Source organism: Peromyscus eremicus, chromosome 13, assembly GCF_949786415.1.
Source record: "Peromyscus eremicus chromosome 13, PerEre_H2_v1, whole genome shotgun sequence".
Lineage (NCBI taxonomy): Eukaryota > Metazoa > Chordata > Mammalia > Rodentia > Cricetidae > Peromyscus > Peromyscus eremicus.
In genome coordinates, this window is record NC_081429.1 from 50,181,523 (window position 1) to 50,198,331 (window position 16,809).

The 16,809-nt window shown below is 38.2% G+C and overlaps 1 protein-coding gene across 11 annotated transcripts in view; it reads right to left on the bottom strand.

Moving 5' to 3' along the window:
* Abi2 (abl interactor 2) overlaps nt 1-16,809 on the bottom strand; it is a 92,507-nt gene that overhangs the window by 45,988 nt on the left and 29,710 nt on the right. For all 11 annotated transcript variants that reach the window (XM_059278534.1, XM_059278530.1, XM_059278528.1 and 8 more), the window contains exons 2-3: nt 16,572-16,739; nt 4,261-4,437 (exon numbers count right to left, since the gene is read on the bottom strand). In XM_059278534.1, the coding sequence (XP_059134517.1) occupies nt 4,261-4,437; nt 16,572-16,739 (345 nt within the window). The remainder of the gene's footprint in view (nt 1-4,260; nt 4,438-16,571; nt 16,740-16,809) is intronic.

Consider the following 16,809-nt stretch of genomic DNA (forward strand, 5'->3'; position numbering starts at 1 on the left):
GTTAGTGAGCTGAATCTTGTAGGCCTAGTATGGACAACCATAACTGCTCTGAGTCAAGGTGGCAATAGCCACATCCAGAGTTCCACAAGAGAACATTTCACAGAAAAAAACCAAGCTGAGTGGAAACAAAGGGGTGGGTGGAAAGAGGGAAGGGGGAAAGGAAGAAAGATCAGACGTGGTAGCACCTGTCTCTAATTTCAGCACTTGTAGGTTGAGTCAGAAGATAGGAGTTCAAGGCCAGCCAGCCTCAACTACACATTGAGTTCAAAGCCAACTTGGACTAACATGAGATCCTAAAAAGAAAGGATCTGGGGTTGGGGATGCAGAATCAGTAGTTAACTTCATACTTAATATGCTCAAAGCCCTGGGTTTAATAATCTATTCTTTAAAAAGAAATTTAAATACAGAGAGAAAAAATGAGGACTATGAATAATTTTATCTACACAAGGATTAGAAGAAGTGGAAAACAGGTGAAGCCCGTAAGTTTCTGTCCGACATTATCCTTTGCTATAGTACGATCTAGTATAATTATTATACCAGTACAATCCTTTGGGATTCTAGTGTGAAACTTCTTGGTTCAAAGAGGAAAAATGTTGAGGCATCTTATCCAAGCATAATTTGTATGGGATCTTTCTAGGAAGCCCTCAGGGGACCTATCTCTTACATGAAAACAGACATTCAAGGTCAAGAAAGAAACATAGCCCAACCCAGAGAAAAGCAGCATGGAGAACGGCTTAGGCGGCAGGCTAAACATTAAGAGAAATGATCTGCCTATTGCTGTGTCTTTCTTCAGTTACTATCTCTGGACATTGCTACCATTTGTAGGTTAACAGGCCAAAAGCCAAAATTTGAATACTGCCTACTTTTTTTAGTCTAGTTCACTTAATTTAGCCATTTTAAACAGAAGGAACCTTCCCACAATTCCACATATCTAGGTTACCAGCAAGGGAAAGGCTTAGAGCCTATTCTCCAGTGTGACTTTTATGGCCATGGTTACTTCTAGGTAATACAGTCATCCTGTCTCTTATCACCAACTACACTCAAGATATGGGAAACTGCAGAGTAACAACAACAAAAACATATTTGAAAAGAAATCACAAAATCTGGCTAAGGAAAAAAAAAAGAAATGTATGATAAGTTTGATTGCTGTGTGATGGTCTGTATGTCAAATGTGTTGCTGATTGGTCAATAAATAAATCACTGATTGGCCAGTGGCCAGGCAGGAAGTATAGGCGGGACTAACAGAGAGGAGAATTGAGAGAACAGGAAGCTGGGTGAGGGAGACACTGCCAGCCGCCACCATGACAAGCTGCATGTGAAGATCCCGGTAAGCCACGAGCCATGTGGCAAGGTATAGATTTATGGAAATGGATTAATTTAAGCTGTAAGAACAGTTAGCAAGAAGCCTGCCACGGCCATACAGTTTGTAAGCAATATAAGTCTCTGTGTTTACTTGGTTGGGTCTGAGTGGCTGTGGGACTGGCGGGTGACAAAGATTTGTCCTGACTGGGCAAGGAAGGAAAACTCTAGCTACATTTGATGAAAATCATTTTAGTGACACTGTATTTAATAGACTTCTTGAGTATAGCTGAAATGCTTTTATCATGGATCCTTCAAAACACTAAACTATTACACAGGCCACAAGAGGAAAGAGCGCCTTGTTTTGTTTGGGTGTGTGTGGTTTACCTTATTTGGTTGGTTAGTTGGTTTCTAGGGCTAGAGACTGAACCAGGGCCCTCTACATGCTAGGCAAGTGTACTAGCACTAAGAAATACCTTCAAACCCTATCTCTAATTCTTAATTTGTATTTTTTTAAACATTATCATGAACTTTGGATGAGGTGCATACAAATAACATTCACCTTTAAAAAGACTTAAGGTGAGTTTATATTGAAATATTTTATACAACCATTTTAAAAAGACTATTTTGTAAAATGTACTGCAACTTAAAAAAAAGTATATGATGACATTTTTGCTTTTCAATTTTTTGTATTAGAAGTCAAAAGATATTGGCATGTTGTTAACAAATCATATAATTAAGCACACCATTTATAGAATAAAAAGCTATTACACAGGGGGAGAGTTAAAGAAAGCATGTTAGTTGGCCCTCCAATCAATAATAAATTTCCACATTTATAAAGACCCAGATAATTTTCTCTCGTAACACTTTACAACAGTGTAACATATTTCAGTTTCACAAAAGCACCCATTCATTCAGCAAATACTTACTAATCACCTAGTGTGTGTTTGGTACTGTTCTAGACACAAAGAACAGGGCAATGAACAAAATAGACAAAAATACCTACCCTCAGGGAACATGAAGACACACAACAAAGTGGCTAGACCAAAATAAATAAAGAGGACTAATTTGTTGGTTTTAAAAGGCCAAAGGAAGAATCTCTCTTTCCTCCCCATATGTAACACTCTCCACCAGAACACAGAATGGAAATCCAGCCCTGGGATCTCTTACCTTAAATCTAAGCAACCACTTAATGCATAAATGGAGCAAATCAAAGAAAGAGGGAGGGAAGAAAGCAGTGAAAGGTTAGTTGGAACTTCAGGATGTGAAGTCAAAAGAAAGAAAACAAAGAAAACAAGTTAAGCATCAGCATTAACAAAATAATGTCTCAGTAGATCACAGAAAGAGTGGTCAAAGCAGAATGTGTCATGACCAGGAGTTTCAGTGATGACATAAAACACTGTTTTATTCAAAACCTTAATTCCTTTAAAGAATTCTTCAAATTAACGACCACTAAACACTACAGTACAAACAACAGAGGCTATAGTTCTAAAAGAAAAATATGTTAAGGATTAAACAAGAATTATATGAAAACAGGCAAGCACAAATGTGGTATTTTATATTACAAGTATCTTCTGGCATCAGATTCTGGTAGCAGCCTATAACATTGTACTAGCAAGTGTTAGTCTCCAACAAACTTTCCCCAAGTTAAAATAAATTACAGTTTTAATTAACCATGTAATTATATATCCTATTTTAATATGTTTTAATTAGTCATTAAAATATATGTAGAAATCAACTATAAAATTAAATATCAAATTCTAGGTAATAATGCTTATTCAAAATTCTGAATAAGCCAGGTGTGGAGGTACACACACACACACACACACCTTTAATCCCAGCGCTCTGGAGGCAGAGGCAGGCTGATCACTGTGAGTTCAAGGCCAACCTGGCCTACACAATGAGTTCCAGGCCAGCCAGGGCTAAAATAATAAAACTCTATCTTACAAAAAAAAACAAACAACAACAACAACAAAACCCCAAAACCACAACTCTGAAATAAAAGTTTTTATAAATAAGCTTATATTTTATGTTTTATTTTTACATAGATAAACATGAAATTTGAATTTACTGATTTCTGGCCAAAATGGTGGTGTATGTTTTATATAAATAGATTTATATCAGAAAAATATCATATGCATGAACTATACAGCTTCAAGATAGACATATGTGTATATTTATTTGAAGTCATACTTAAAATGTTTTTCCAATCACTACTGAAATACAAATTGTAAATAATGTACTCAGCTGCAGCTCTAAATGGTTTCCTCAGTGCAAATATCTACTTATAGGAAGTACACTTTTACCCAGCTATAGTTGGTAGATGTTCTGAAGTGCTAGTCTAGAACACAGGGCCTTGTGTGTGAAACAGCTCATAATCTACACTAGGCCATATTCCCAATACTCTACAATTTTGATGATGGTACTTCATATACATACTAGATACTCAATTATCTTTAAAAGATGGCCAAAATAAAGATACAAACTAAAAGCATTGGAAACAAACAATAATTTGAAACTTTTATCTACACTACTCTTATCTAAAAGGTTAAGATAAAATTACTCTAGAAAAAAAAAAAGCAAGTTCATATTTAACAACATATGTTGTTCTTAAAACTAATGCCAAAAGTCTGCTGATAAATTTTTGAGATAAGAAAAACATTTCAATAATATGCTAGATGATTTTTCTGTCATATTAAACCATTAAAAGATCAGAATAGCTACACTATACTTAATTTGATCTATGCAAGTTATCACCATAACTAAGCAAATCCCTTTGAAAGATGACTGCTTCTCAACACACAGCACTAAAGAAACACTTAAGGACACGACAGTTAACAGTAGTGAGCAATCTTCACACTGTGTTAAGATTTTGTCCTTTAGGAAATTAAACAGATTTTAAATCTTCCAGAGTCCACTACAAACTATGACTTCTGAAAGCTTGACAAGAACTGCACCTACCTTTACTCCATGTCCAATGTCATCTAGAATTGTGTAATCAATAGGTTTTCGAATATAACGAACTGGCCGCTCAAGGTTGGCTGGTGCAATAATCTTATGGGTTCTTGAAGTGTTTTTATTGGTAGTCAAAATACCAATTTCTCTTCTTGCAACTTTCTCTTTATGAATATCAACTGTCTGCAAGATATAAAGAAGACAAGACAAAGACAGATAGCTCTGGTATCCAAATAAATAATAATCAAACGTCTGAAGATTTAATATTGCTTCATATTCATTTCATAAACTGTCTTCTCTCTAGACTGTCTTTATCCATTTTAACCTAATGCAAGGGTTGCCAAAGCATACCCTCAGATCTAATCTGGCCCACCACCTGATTTTTATAGCCCACATGTTAAAAGCCAACTTAAAATGTGCATGTGTGCAGGTTTGGATATACGTATGCACACATTGTGTGCACATATGTAAGTGCTTATGTGTGTGTGATCACATGGAGGGGTACACATGTGTATGTGTATGCTTGTACATGTGGAGACCAGAAGTCGGCCTTGAGTGTCATTCTTCATAAGCTGTACACCTAGTTTTTTTCAGACAGAATCTCGGATTGGGACATAGGTCTTGCTAATTTGTCTAAACTAGCTGGCCAACCAGTCCCAGGCATCTGTCTGTTTCTGCCTCCCAGCACTGGGATTACAGGTGCACATCACACTCAGCTCTTTACATAGGCTCTGGGGATGGAACCCAAGTCCTTATGGCTGTGCAGCAAACACTGTACCAACCAACTCATTTCCCCAACCCATGATATCTTTTTCAACAGTTTAAAAATATCAAAATAGCCGGGCGGTGGTGGCGCACGCCTTTAATCCCAGCACTCGGGAGGCAGAGCCAGGCGGATCTCTGTGAGTTCGAGGCCAGCCTGGGCTACCAAGTGAGTTCCAGGAAAGGCTCAAAGCTACACAGAGAAACCCTGTCTCGAAAAACCAAAAAAAAAAAAAATATATCAAAATAAAGCCGGGTGGTGGTGGCACACGCCTTTAATCCCAGCACTTGGGAGGCAGAGCCAGGCAGATCTCTGTGAGTTTGAGGCCAGCCTGGTCTACAGGGCAGATCCAGGACAGGCACCAAAACTACACAGAGAAACCCTGTCTCAAAAAAACAAAAACAAAAACAAAACAACAACAAAAAAATGAGTTATGTCATGACATATGAAAATTATATCAAATTCAAATCTGGGTTTCCATAATTTTATGGGGATATATTGGTCACCCGTTACTTGTCTATAGCTACTTTTAAATTACAGTAGCCCAAATAACTAATCACAACAGAGAACTTACAGATTATGAAATTGAAAATAATTAGCTCTTTACACAGAAAGGCTGCCTGCCAGCCACCAGGTTAAAACATGTCAAGTGTTTCCCTTCCCATTAAGAGTTATCCTTACAGGGCGCTGGTGGTGCACGCCTTTAATCCCAGCACTTGGGAGGCAGAGGCAGGTGGATCTCTGTAAGTTTGAGGCCAGCCTGGGCTACAGAGTGAGTTCCAGGGTAGCCAGGGCTGTTACACAGAGAAACCCTGTCTTGAAAACAACAGCAACAACAAAAGCAAGCAAACAAACAAAAAAGAGGATCAAAGGCCAGGGTCAGGGGTGCAACACTTGCCTAAGATTTACAAGGCCCTGATTCAATTCCCAGGACCCCCCCTCCCTCCCAATAAGTCAATCTGACAGAAAAGCTCATTTGCTTCAGCAAGCTGCTCATAATACAATGCTGATCAAATATTTCATTAGTGTTTATCAAGTGCTCACAGAAAAATCATTTAGTACAAATGATAAATATTATTTATAGTCTTCTATTATTTGCTAACAAAGAATAAGTTTCTCGGGAAATTTAAACACTAATGTAGCATTTTACATAACAAGCTGTGATTTTGTAATCTATAAGCAACAAGTATTTTTAATGTAATACAACAGAAACATAAGAAGGTGCTGGATGATGGTGGCACAAGTCTTTAACCCAGAACTCAGGAGGCAGAGGCATGTGGATCTCTCTGAGTTGGAGGCCAGCCTGGACTACAAAGAGTTTCAGGACAGCCAGGGCTGTTACACAGAGAAACTTCATCTCAAAAAACCAAAAAGAAACCAAGTACTATTCCTTCCATCATATTTGTTACTATGTTGTCATGGGTAGACATAACCTACAACACTTCCCACTCTGAAATAAGTAAAACTGTCTAATGTTTCCAAACATCTCTGTGAGGGTAAAAGTGCTCAGATCAAAAACCAAAGAGCTACAAGAACTTTTTTTTTCTTTTTTTTTTTTTTGCTTTAAAAACTTTTTGCTAAGGTATACATTTTTTTCTTTTTTTAATTTATTTTTTTAATTACACTCATGATATTCATTAATTACACTCATGATATTAGTTACATTTGTGGTATTCATTGATTACATTCACAGTACTCATTCAATAATTATATTTATTAATTACATTAATTGTATCAATTTATTACATTCATGATATTATGTCCTGATACTACTGTTCATTTGTGAGATTTTTCCATCACACAAAACAGAAATTCTGTACTTAGGAAATCATTGTTCCAAATTCCATCTCCATCTTGAGATAATGTCTAATCTTTCTGTCTCTATAAATTATATTATTTCTCCTGCAGTTGTACATAAAATGTTTTTACATTCAAAAAAAGGGACAAATACTATAGAATTGTATTACATGAAATATACAGAATATACAAATTTATAGAAGAATTTCTGATTTGTTTCTTACATTATTCACTTAAATAACAATTGTGACTGCCTGTGCTGGCCAGATTTTATGTCAATAAAATCTTGATGAAAATTAAAGTCATCTGAGAGAAGGCAACCCCAATTGAGAAAATGCCTCCATAAGACTGGACTATAAGCAAGACTATAGGGCATTTTCTTAGTAATTGATGTAAGAGAGCCCAGCCCATTGTGGGTAGTGCCACCCTTGGGCTGGTGGTCCTGGGTTCTATAACAAGACAGGTTGAACAAGCCATGAACAGCTAGCCAGTAAGCAGCACCCCTCCATGGCCTCTGCATCAGCTCCTGCCTCCAGATTCCTGCCCTGACTGCCTCCAACGATGAACTGTGATGGACTGTGACATGGAAGAGGAAGTGAAATAAACCCTTTCCACCCAAGTTGCTTTTGGTCATGGGGTTTCATCACTACAGAAACCCTGACCCAGACACTGACTGAGAATATGTATTTGTGTCATTAACTGTTTTTGTCATTAACTTTTGTTAATGTCCACAATAAAAAAAGGTAATTCGTGGTGTTCGTGTCATATCAGGTGGAACTGCACGAATTCTTGTGGTGAGAATCAAATCTTAATTTTAGAGAAGTGGTATGTTTTTATTTAGAGATTGAATAAAAACTTGGTGACAAGCACTAACCCTATTATTTAAGGAATAAGAAAAACATTGGTCCAAAAGATTCTGAGGTTTTCAACGATCACCTACAAAGCTTATAATCCCAGCACTTACTTAGGTTGGAGACAAGAGGATCCAAAGTTCAAGGCCAGCCTTCACTATATACTGAGATCAAAGCCAGCTCCAGCTATATAAGACCCTATCTCAAAAAAATAAATAAGTGAAAATAAAAAACGACCTAAAATGCAATGAATGGCAACAAAAAATCAGACAAAGTAATATAATAAATAACACCAACCCATACTTATGACCTAACTTTAAGTGTTATCAACTTAAACAGGTTTTTAGGGGCTGGAGAAGTGGCCCAGCAGGAAAGAGCACTGGCTGCTCTTCAAGATCTGTGATTAATTCCCAGCACCCACCTGTCTGTAACTCCAGTTGCAAGAAATTAGATACAATCTTCTATCCTCATGGTGGACCAGGCATGCATGCGGTATATAAACATACATACAGACAAAATACTCATACACATACAACAAAATTTAAATGTAAAGATATGTTTTAAAGGATATTTAGTGAAGTTTGTGTAAGGTATTTTTAAAGAAAATATGTTGCTACTATGCTTTTCTGAAATCAAGTACCAGCTTTCAGTTATCCCCACCTTTGCCTTCTCAATAGGACTCTGAATCTCTGGAAGGCAGCACGGGTCCCACAGTGATGTTTGCAAAGAATTTCAGTAGTTAAAAAAAAATAGCAACTTTATCCTAGAATCCTAAAGTTAACAATTTTATGAAAATAAACTCACTTATTTAGAAAAGGTCTCAATAACAGCACTTACCTGTGGCAAGGACATGCTTAGCTAGTAAACAAAACTAATTAATGCAGTGCAGTGCTTTGAACAGTATTACTACTGCTACAGATGTGTGAACTGAAGCACACACACCAAGGACTAGCCCCACAACTGTGCAGAACGTGTGTGTGTGTGTGTGTGTGTGTGTGTGTGTGTGTGTACACACACACACACACACACACACACACTCAGTTGCTTCTTAGTTTTCCCATCCTTCCGTTACTGCATGTTGCAGGCTTCCCCACAAAACACTTCAGCCACTCAGTACCAAAACTAGCTTCCTTTTGCCTGAAGTAACCATACTGACTCCCAGAGATACTTTAAGCCTGAGCCCCAGTCCCACATCTTCATGAATCCAAGCACGCTCAGACCCCAGCAGTGACAGGAAGGCACTATATAAAATATTTTGTTTTAGTCAGGCAGTGGTGACACATGTCTTTAATCCCGGCACTGGAGGCAGAGGCAGGTGGATCTCTAAGCTCAAAGCCAGCCTGGTTTACAGAGTGAGTTCCAGGACAGCCAGAGCTGTTACAAAGAAACCCTGTCTTGGAAAAAAAAATTCTTTTAATTGTTTTAGTTTTATCTATGTATTGTTGCTTCCCATTGCCACAGGTAATTTAGAGTTGACCTTCCTGGATAGCTACCTCAGTTACTGCCCAACAGTGTGGGAAAATATCTGCAATCTTTTACAGTTGATTAGCCAGATTCAGTGTTTTTTTTAATGTTTCAACTAAGAATTTAATTACTCAAATTACAAATATGCTCCAAAGTATTCACTGCTGTGAAAACAGCCATAGATTATTTAAAAAATTACTTAAAAATAATAATAAAATCCTTAAAAAGAGGAATAAAATAATAAAAAATATATAAGCCACATAAAGATGGGAAACAGAGAGTCTGGAGCCTATATTTTATTGTGTTTTCTTTAGGTTTTTTGACTGTTAATGGGTAAATGATAACTGCTGAAAGACATTTGATGATGAAAGCTACTAAATTAAACCAACTTATATTTTAAAATTATTTTCACGTCAAAATTTAAGTCAAAAGGTATGTCACTTTGGGGGAGAGGTTGTGTTTTTATTTCCACAGGAAATGAGAGGCTATAGATTCATTCTGGGTTAAAAATCAGGTTTGATTGAGGAGGACCCCCTGAGACTGCTGACTACGGGCACAGGAAAATGAACCTACAATAACTACAAGACAGGTGGCGTGTATTTTACCTGCTCAAACATAAAACAAAAAATTATCCCGGCTGGCTTGCATAGAATGCACAGTTTATGTTTTTATTAATACTGATATGTATATTACCTTTAAAAGTTTATATATTTTCAGAACAAGTGGACTAGACATCAATAAAAACAGCCCAGTTGATCCAACATCCAAAACAGCTTCAAGGCCACTGACTAACATGATCCAGCCTCACAAAATACTCCAGCCAAGACTTCACAATTATCCTGACTTTCTCAGGGTCCCTCAAAGATTACCAGCACCCAACAATCAGCAGGAAGTAGTCTAGAAAACTACGTTCACATTCCCAAAATATTGGTTATAAATGTTAGTTTTCATTTAAGGGGTTTTGGTTACAAATTGTTAATGGTCACAGTCATCTCTTTCTTTCTTTTTTTTTTTTTAAATAGTATTTTTATTTTATAATTAACTTAATTTCACATATCAGCCACGGATTCTGCCGTCCTCCCTCCTCCCACTCCCCAGACCTCCCCCCGAATCCACCCCCCACTTCCACCTCCTCCAAGGCAAGGTCTCCCCTGGGGAGTCAGCCCAGCCTGGCAGACTCAGCCAAGGCAGGTCCAGTCCCCTCCTCCCTACACCAAGGCTGAGCAAAGTGTCTCAGCATAGGTCCCAGGCTCCAAAAAGTCAGCCCATGCACCAAGAACAGGTCCTGGCTCCACTGCCTGGGGGCCTCCCAAACAGTTCAAGCTAATCAACTGTCTCACTTATCCAGAGGGCCTGGTCCAGTTTCATGGGGGTTCCCCAGCCACTGGTTCACAGTTCATGTGTTTCCCTAGTCTGGCTATTTGTCCCTGTGCTTCCTCCAACCATGGTCTCAACATCTCTAGCTCAGACAATCCCTCCTCTCTCTCACCGATTGGACTCCCAGAGCTCCACCTGGGGCTCGGCCATGGATCTCTGCATCTGCTTCCATCAGACACGGATGAGAGTTCTATCATGACAGCCAGGGTGTTCGGCCATCCAATCACCAGAGCAGGTCAGCTCAGGCACTCTCTCAACCACTGCCAGTAGTCTAGAGTGGAGGTCTCTTTGTGGATTTCTAGAGACCTCTCTAGCACTCTGCTTCTTCCTATTCCCCCTGGGGTCTTCATTCATCATAGTATCTCCCTCTCCATTCCCCCACACTGCTCCTGATCCAGCTGGGACCTCCCTCTCCCCTGAGCTCTCTTTCCCCTGACCCTTGCCCTCCATTACCCCCACCCTCCACTCCCAGTTTGCTCATGTAGATCTCATCATCTATTTCTCTGTCACATACACAATGGAGTACTACTCAGCAGAGAAAAACAATAACATCATGAGGTTTGCGGGCAAATGGATTTAACCAGAAAAAATCATCCTGAGTGAAGTAACCCAGACTCAGAAAGACAAACATGGTATGTACTCACTCATAAGTGGATACTAGATGTAAAGCAAAGGATAACCAGACTGCAACTCATAACTCCAGGGAGGCTACCTAGTAAAGAGGACCCTAAGAAAGTCATCTCTTTCTAAAAGAAGAAAGGGAGATATGATATAGAAATGATGGAGGAAAAGGGTAGATTATTGAATCTACTTTAATGCAAAAAACGTTATCTCTAAATATTTTACATTGGTATGGATTTTAGTTTATTGATATAATTTAAAGTTAATTTTGTTATACTGTATGTACATTTCTACTCTTGCTTAATGTATTGTGTATATGGAGCTCAACTGAAACTAATGTATAATTAAGAAATGCAGATTAATAGTCATCTATAATAGTCAAACTTACAGTCATTTAAGGTATGTTTTCAAAGTCATACAAAGATATATTTAGATAGCTGGTCTTCAAATACTTCAAAGACCTACAGAATATGGAATTTAAAATGTTTAATAACCTAAGGCTTTTCGTGACAGTGAGACACATCTGCTCCTGGCAGCACCAATCTACTTCAGAGAAGGTGATGGGCATCAAAGAAACTCCATACAGAGTTTGTTTTCTTTATGGCAAAAGCTAGTCATATGGGCAAAGAAACTGCCCTTGCCTCAATTGCTGATAATTACTGCCCAAATTGCACAACAGGACATAAGAAAAGCGACTGCCAAACTTTGCCAAGACAAAGTAGGACAGTCCTTCAAAATTTCCTGCTTCTGAGAAAAGTCTGTCTCATATTCTAGGCCTACAGGCCAAAGATGGATGCCCCAATGATACAGAGAAACTATGGGTGACTGTCCAGGAAGCCTGATGGCCCTGTCATTAGGTAATATTTTATCCTTCTGGAGTCTTTGATTAGAGTTGAAGACTAGATAGTCATAGTTATAATTTTTCTTAGTTATGATGAAAGGGTTAATTAGATATAAAACTTTGGACTCACCCAGATAGGATAGATAATGGAGTATTTTCTCTGAATTTGCCAAGTACAAATAGACTAAACATTGTCAATTTAATTCTTAACTGATAACTGTCCTTACTGAATATAGTTTTACTGGGTTACAGTTAAAACCTTCCCTTTTTATTTAGACAAAAAGGGTGAAATGTTGTGGGATATTTTGATTGCACTCTGACACTCCCAAGATTGCCAATACAGTTTACTTTGATCAAAGGGTGAAGCTAGCTACTAGCTGACCAAAATTAGCAATAGAGGTTTTGGAGGACCAAGGACATATAGAGAGACATAGGAAGTAGTAGGGTGGAGCTTAGAAAAAATCTTGGACTCTTCTGGATGGAGGAAAGAGAGAGGAGGTCACTGTCACTTCTATGCCACTTCTCTGATCACTCGGGTTGTTACCCTGATATCTGACTTCCAAGTTTTTATTAATAAATTAGATAAATGCTTCACTCAGTAGGTAAGGGCTCTCGTCACCAACACTGATAACCTGAGTTCAGCTCCCAAGTGAACAACACATGGTGGAAGTATAGAACCCACTTCCACAAGTTATCCTCTGAGTTCAACATATGCACCTGAACTCAAACACACGCAACAAATAAACAAACGTGAAAAATTAAATTTAATGGGTAATTTTTACTGTTTAAACTTAAACCAAAATAGGGGAAAGTATTTTAGGAGCAGAAGCTGCTAACTATAAACTTTAGCTGGAGTTTTCTCTCCGGGTCCCACCAAGCCCCGGCAGTCCCACAGCCCACTTATAAAATAAACACACAGACACTTATATTATTTAAACTGTTTGGCCTAATGGCTCAGGCTTCTAGCTATCTAGTTCTTACACCTTAAATTAACCCATTTCTATAAATCTATACCTTGCCACATGGCTCATGGCTTACCAGTATCTTACATGTTGGTACTCATGGCGGCAGCTGGCAGTGTCTCCTGACTCAGCCTTCCTGTTCCCAGAATTCTCTTCTCTGCTTGTCCCGCCTATACTTCCTGCATGGCTACTGGCCAATCAGCATTTTATTTATACAGAGCGATATCCACAGCAATAAACTATAGTTCCATGCCAAATTTGGCCCGCAGAATATATTTCTATATAGCCCACAAACTAAGAAGGGTTTTAACATTTTTACAAAATTATCAAAAACACAAGGATGCACACAAGAGCATCCTGGGCAACATACTACCCAGTTAAGACCTTGTCCTTAAAAAAAAAAAAAAAAAAAAAAAAAAAAAAAAAAACAAATGATACATGTGTTTAAAAACAGTACAATGAGATGGCTGTGGCCCACAAACCTAAAGCATTTACCATCTGCCCCATTTAAGTTTGCCAGTGCTGCTCTGGAGTATTTCCTAAGTACCTGCTTTCTAAAACACAAAACATTTTCTTTATATTATACAAGTTTTCAGGGACTAGAGACAATTTGGTGCTAGAGTATAGGTTCAATCGTTGGCACAAAATAATAATAATAATAATAATAATAATAATAATAATATTCTCCCAGTCTAAAGACCATCAAATAGTTTTTATATTAAACACACACCTGTCACCTCAGAGATAGGAAAACAAGAAGATTGCTGGGGCTCACTGGCCAGCCAGTCTAGCCAAATGGGTAAGCTCTAGAGTCAGTAAGAGACCCTGTCTCAATAAAAAAAAAAGTCAAGAATGATTGTAACCTCAAGCCTACACACCCACACACACCTGTGTATGTGCACATATACAAACAAAATTGTATTACTGAAGCAAATTCGACAAAATCTAGAATCTTGTGGCTGCTCTTGCGTCTTACATCCTTCCTGTACAGTCCCTCTCTGCAAATGCACTAAGACACACTTGGATATCACAGAATCTACTGCAGCACTGTAGTCCTCCCCTCTCCAGGTACGGACCTCTAGAAACACAACTCTAAATTAAAAGGGTTCAATGTATTTCCAACAACTCTGAGATTTTCCAATTCTGACCTACTAACCTCTACCAGCCTCTCTCCTACTTTTCACTTATTCCATCAGATCAGCTTCAGAAGCTAACATTAATTAGACATATGATTAGATGTCAATGTGCAATATGCACAAGTAGTAGGACTGGGGGTGGCTCGGCTGGGGAACCGCTTACTGTCCACGCATGAAGAACCTCAGCCCCACATACCCACCCAGGAGCCAAGCATGGCAGTGCACTCCTGCAAGTGCAGTGCGGGGCAGCAGACGGGGAGTCCCTGGGACTCAGTGACCAGTCAGTCTAGCCAGTGAGCTCAGGGTTTAGAGAACCTGCTCTGAAAAATTAAGGTTGGAAAACTATTGAGGAAGATATCCAACATCAACCAATCATTTTAATGTTTTTAAAAATGCATTTTGCAATTAAATAAGCTTTCTGTCACAGCATTTTTTTAAGGTAAAAGTCTTGCTATGCAACACAGACCAGCTTTGCGTTCATAACCTTCCAGCCTTGGCCTCCCCAGTGCTCATATTACAGGTGTATACCACTGTTCCCACCTATAAGACTACTTAAGTAGACTTACCATACAGGAATGATTATAAAAAGCCATACAAATAGGCAGCCATTGAGAAATTACATAGAGAGTCTAACATGAGAATGTGTTTCAATGCTAACAAAGCAAAATCCCAAATTCTGTACTTATTACAATCACAGCTATATCATAAAAACGATGAGAAAGTAGACTATAATGGAAGAGGAAAAAGGGTGAAAAGCTTAAGCAATAATAAAAGCTTGTTTTTCCATTTTCTTCCTGTATTTTCATAAACACGGCTTTTATTTTTATATAATAAATTCAAACTTTACCATAAAGAACTTGCAAATAAAGCCATCTTGCAGTAACATTAGGCAGACACAAAATCTATGTACCTCAATGAACATCTATATCATTAAAACAGCCATGTTAAAGCCAAGAAGTTTGCTTTGAATTTTACACTTGCACTATCTACAATATTTTTATGTATTTATCCAACACATACACGCACACGCACTGCGAAATATACATTTACACTGTGTGAAGATGTGTCTGTGTTTTGCCTCATCTGCCGAAGGCACCTGATTGGTTTAATAAAGAGCTAGGCTGGAGGGAATAAGCAGGACTTCTGGGAAGACAGAAGATCTCAGTGTTAGAATCTGGCGTGAGAGGAGATGTCTTTGAGACATTGAGGGAGTCTAACATACAGACTGGAGGAGAGGTAACAAGCCACGTGGCAGAACGTAGACTAATAGAAACAGGTTAATTTAAGTTATAAGAGCTAGTTGGAAACAAACCTAAGCTAAAAGCCAAGCTTTCATAATTAAAAATAACCCTCCTTATAATTATCTGGAGGCTGGCAGTTCAAAGAAAGTCTGACAATAAAGACTAGCTACACACACACACACACACACACACACACACACACATACACACTCTCTCAAAGAAAACCCACCACAGAGTTAAAATTAGAAAAATATCATGACTCAATGTCCTTTATCTGCATTCTGTCCTTCCTCATCACATAATACTACCCTTTCCTGTTCTCCTTTATAAACACAGCTTTCATAAGGAAAACTTTAACACTTAAAAGTTTCATGTAAAGATATTTTTTATATGGGATGCTAGTCTCTAAACTTCCTGTTCTACAAATACGGCTGGCAGATAAATTCTCCTAAACATAAAACCTGGGCTAAGTGGGAGTTTAACTCACTAATAAAGTGGCTGTCTAGCATGCTCAAGTTCTGAGTTCAATTCCCAACATCACTGTGGTGGTTTGAATAGAAATGGCCCCACAGGCTCATATCTGAATACTTGTTCATTAAAGAGTGGCCTTGTTGGAATAGGTTTGGCCTTGTTAGAGGAAGTGTTACTGGAGTGGACTTGGAGGTTTCAAAAATGCTTAAGCCAGGCCCAAAGGCTTCTTTGCCTGCTGCCTGCAGATCTAGATATAGAATTCTTAGCTATTCTCCAGCACCATGTCTGCCTGCATGCCACCATGCTTCCTGCCATGGTAACAATAGACTAAAACTCTGAACTATAAGCCAGCCCCAATTAAATACTTTCCTTTGTAAGAATTACCGTAGTCATGGTATTGTTCACAGCAATAGAACACTAACTAAGACAGCCACCAAAAAAGGGTTAAAAAAGCCTGACATGAGAAAACTTTAAATTAGCCACCAAGCTTATAAATCTTTACTTGAAAAGCAGTAAAAACACAAAACCTGTCAAAAGACTTTTTTTCTTTACCAAAAAAAAAAAAAAAAAAAAGGTAATTTTTCACATTAGGAGTGATTACGTTACCATAGCAACCGAGTTTTAATAAAATCCATCAAATTTACTTTCCTATCAAACTATAAAAATGACATCACAAAAAGAATCATAAAAAATGCAATATTAAGTTTGTATTTTCCAAATGGTACATGCACATTAACTTGCATAACAAAGGCAGTGTTGCTCATGGGCAAACAGAAAAGTAACATGGTCTCACTTGTGAAATATGGTTGATTGAAGATTCCATCCTCCGTAACTGGGATGCCTGGATATCCAGCATCTGCAGGACATTGTTGGCCAAGGTGTTTATCAGATACGCAACACTCGCTAAGGATTGGGTGGTGTAGGCTTTGGTTTCTTCTAGGGCTCGCTGCTTATCTGATGACTAGGGAGGGAAAAAAACAGTGACTATTAATTTAACAGAAATTTATTTCTAGCAAACTAACTTACTCATC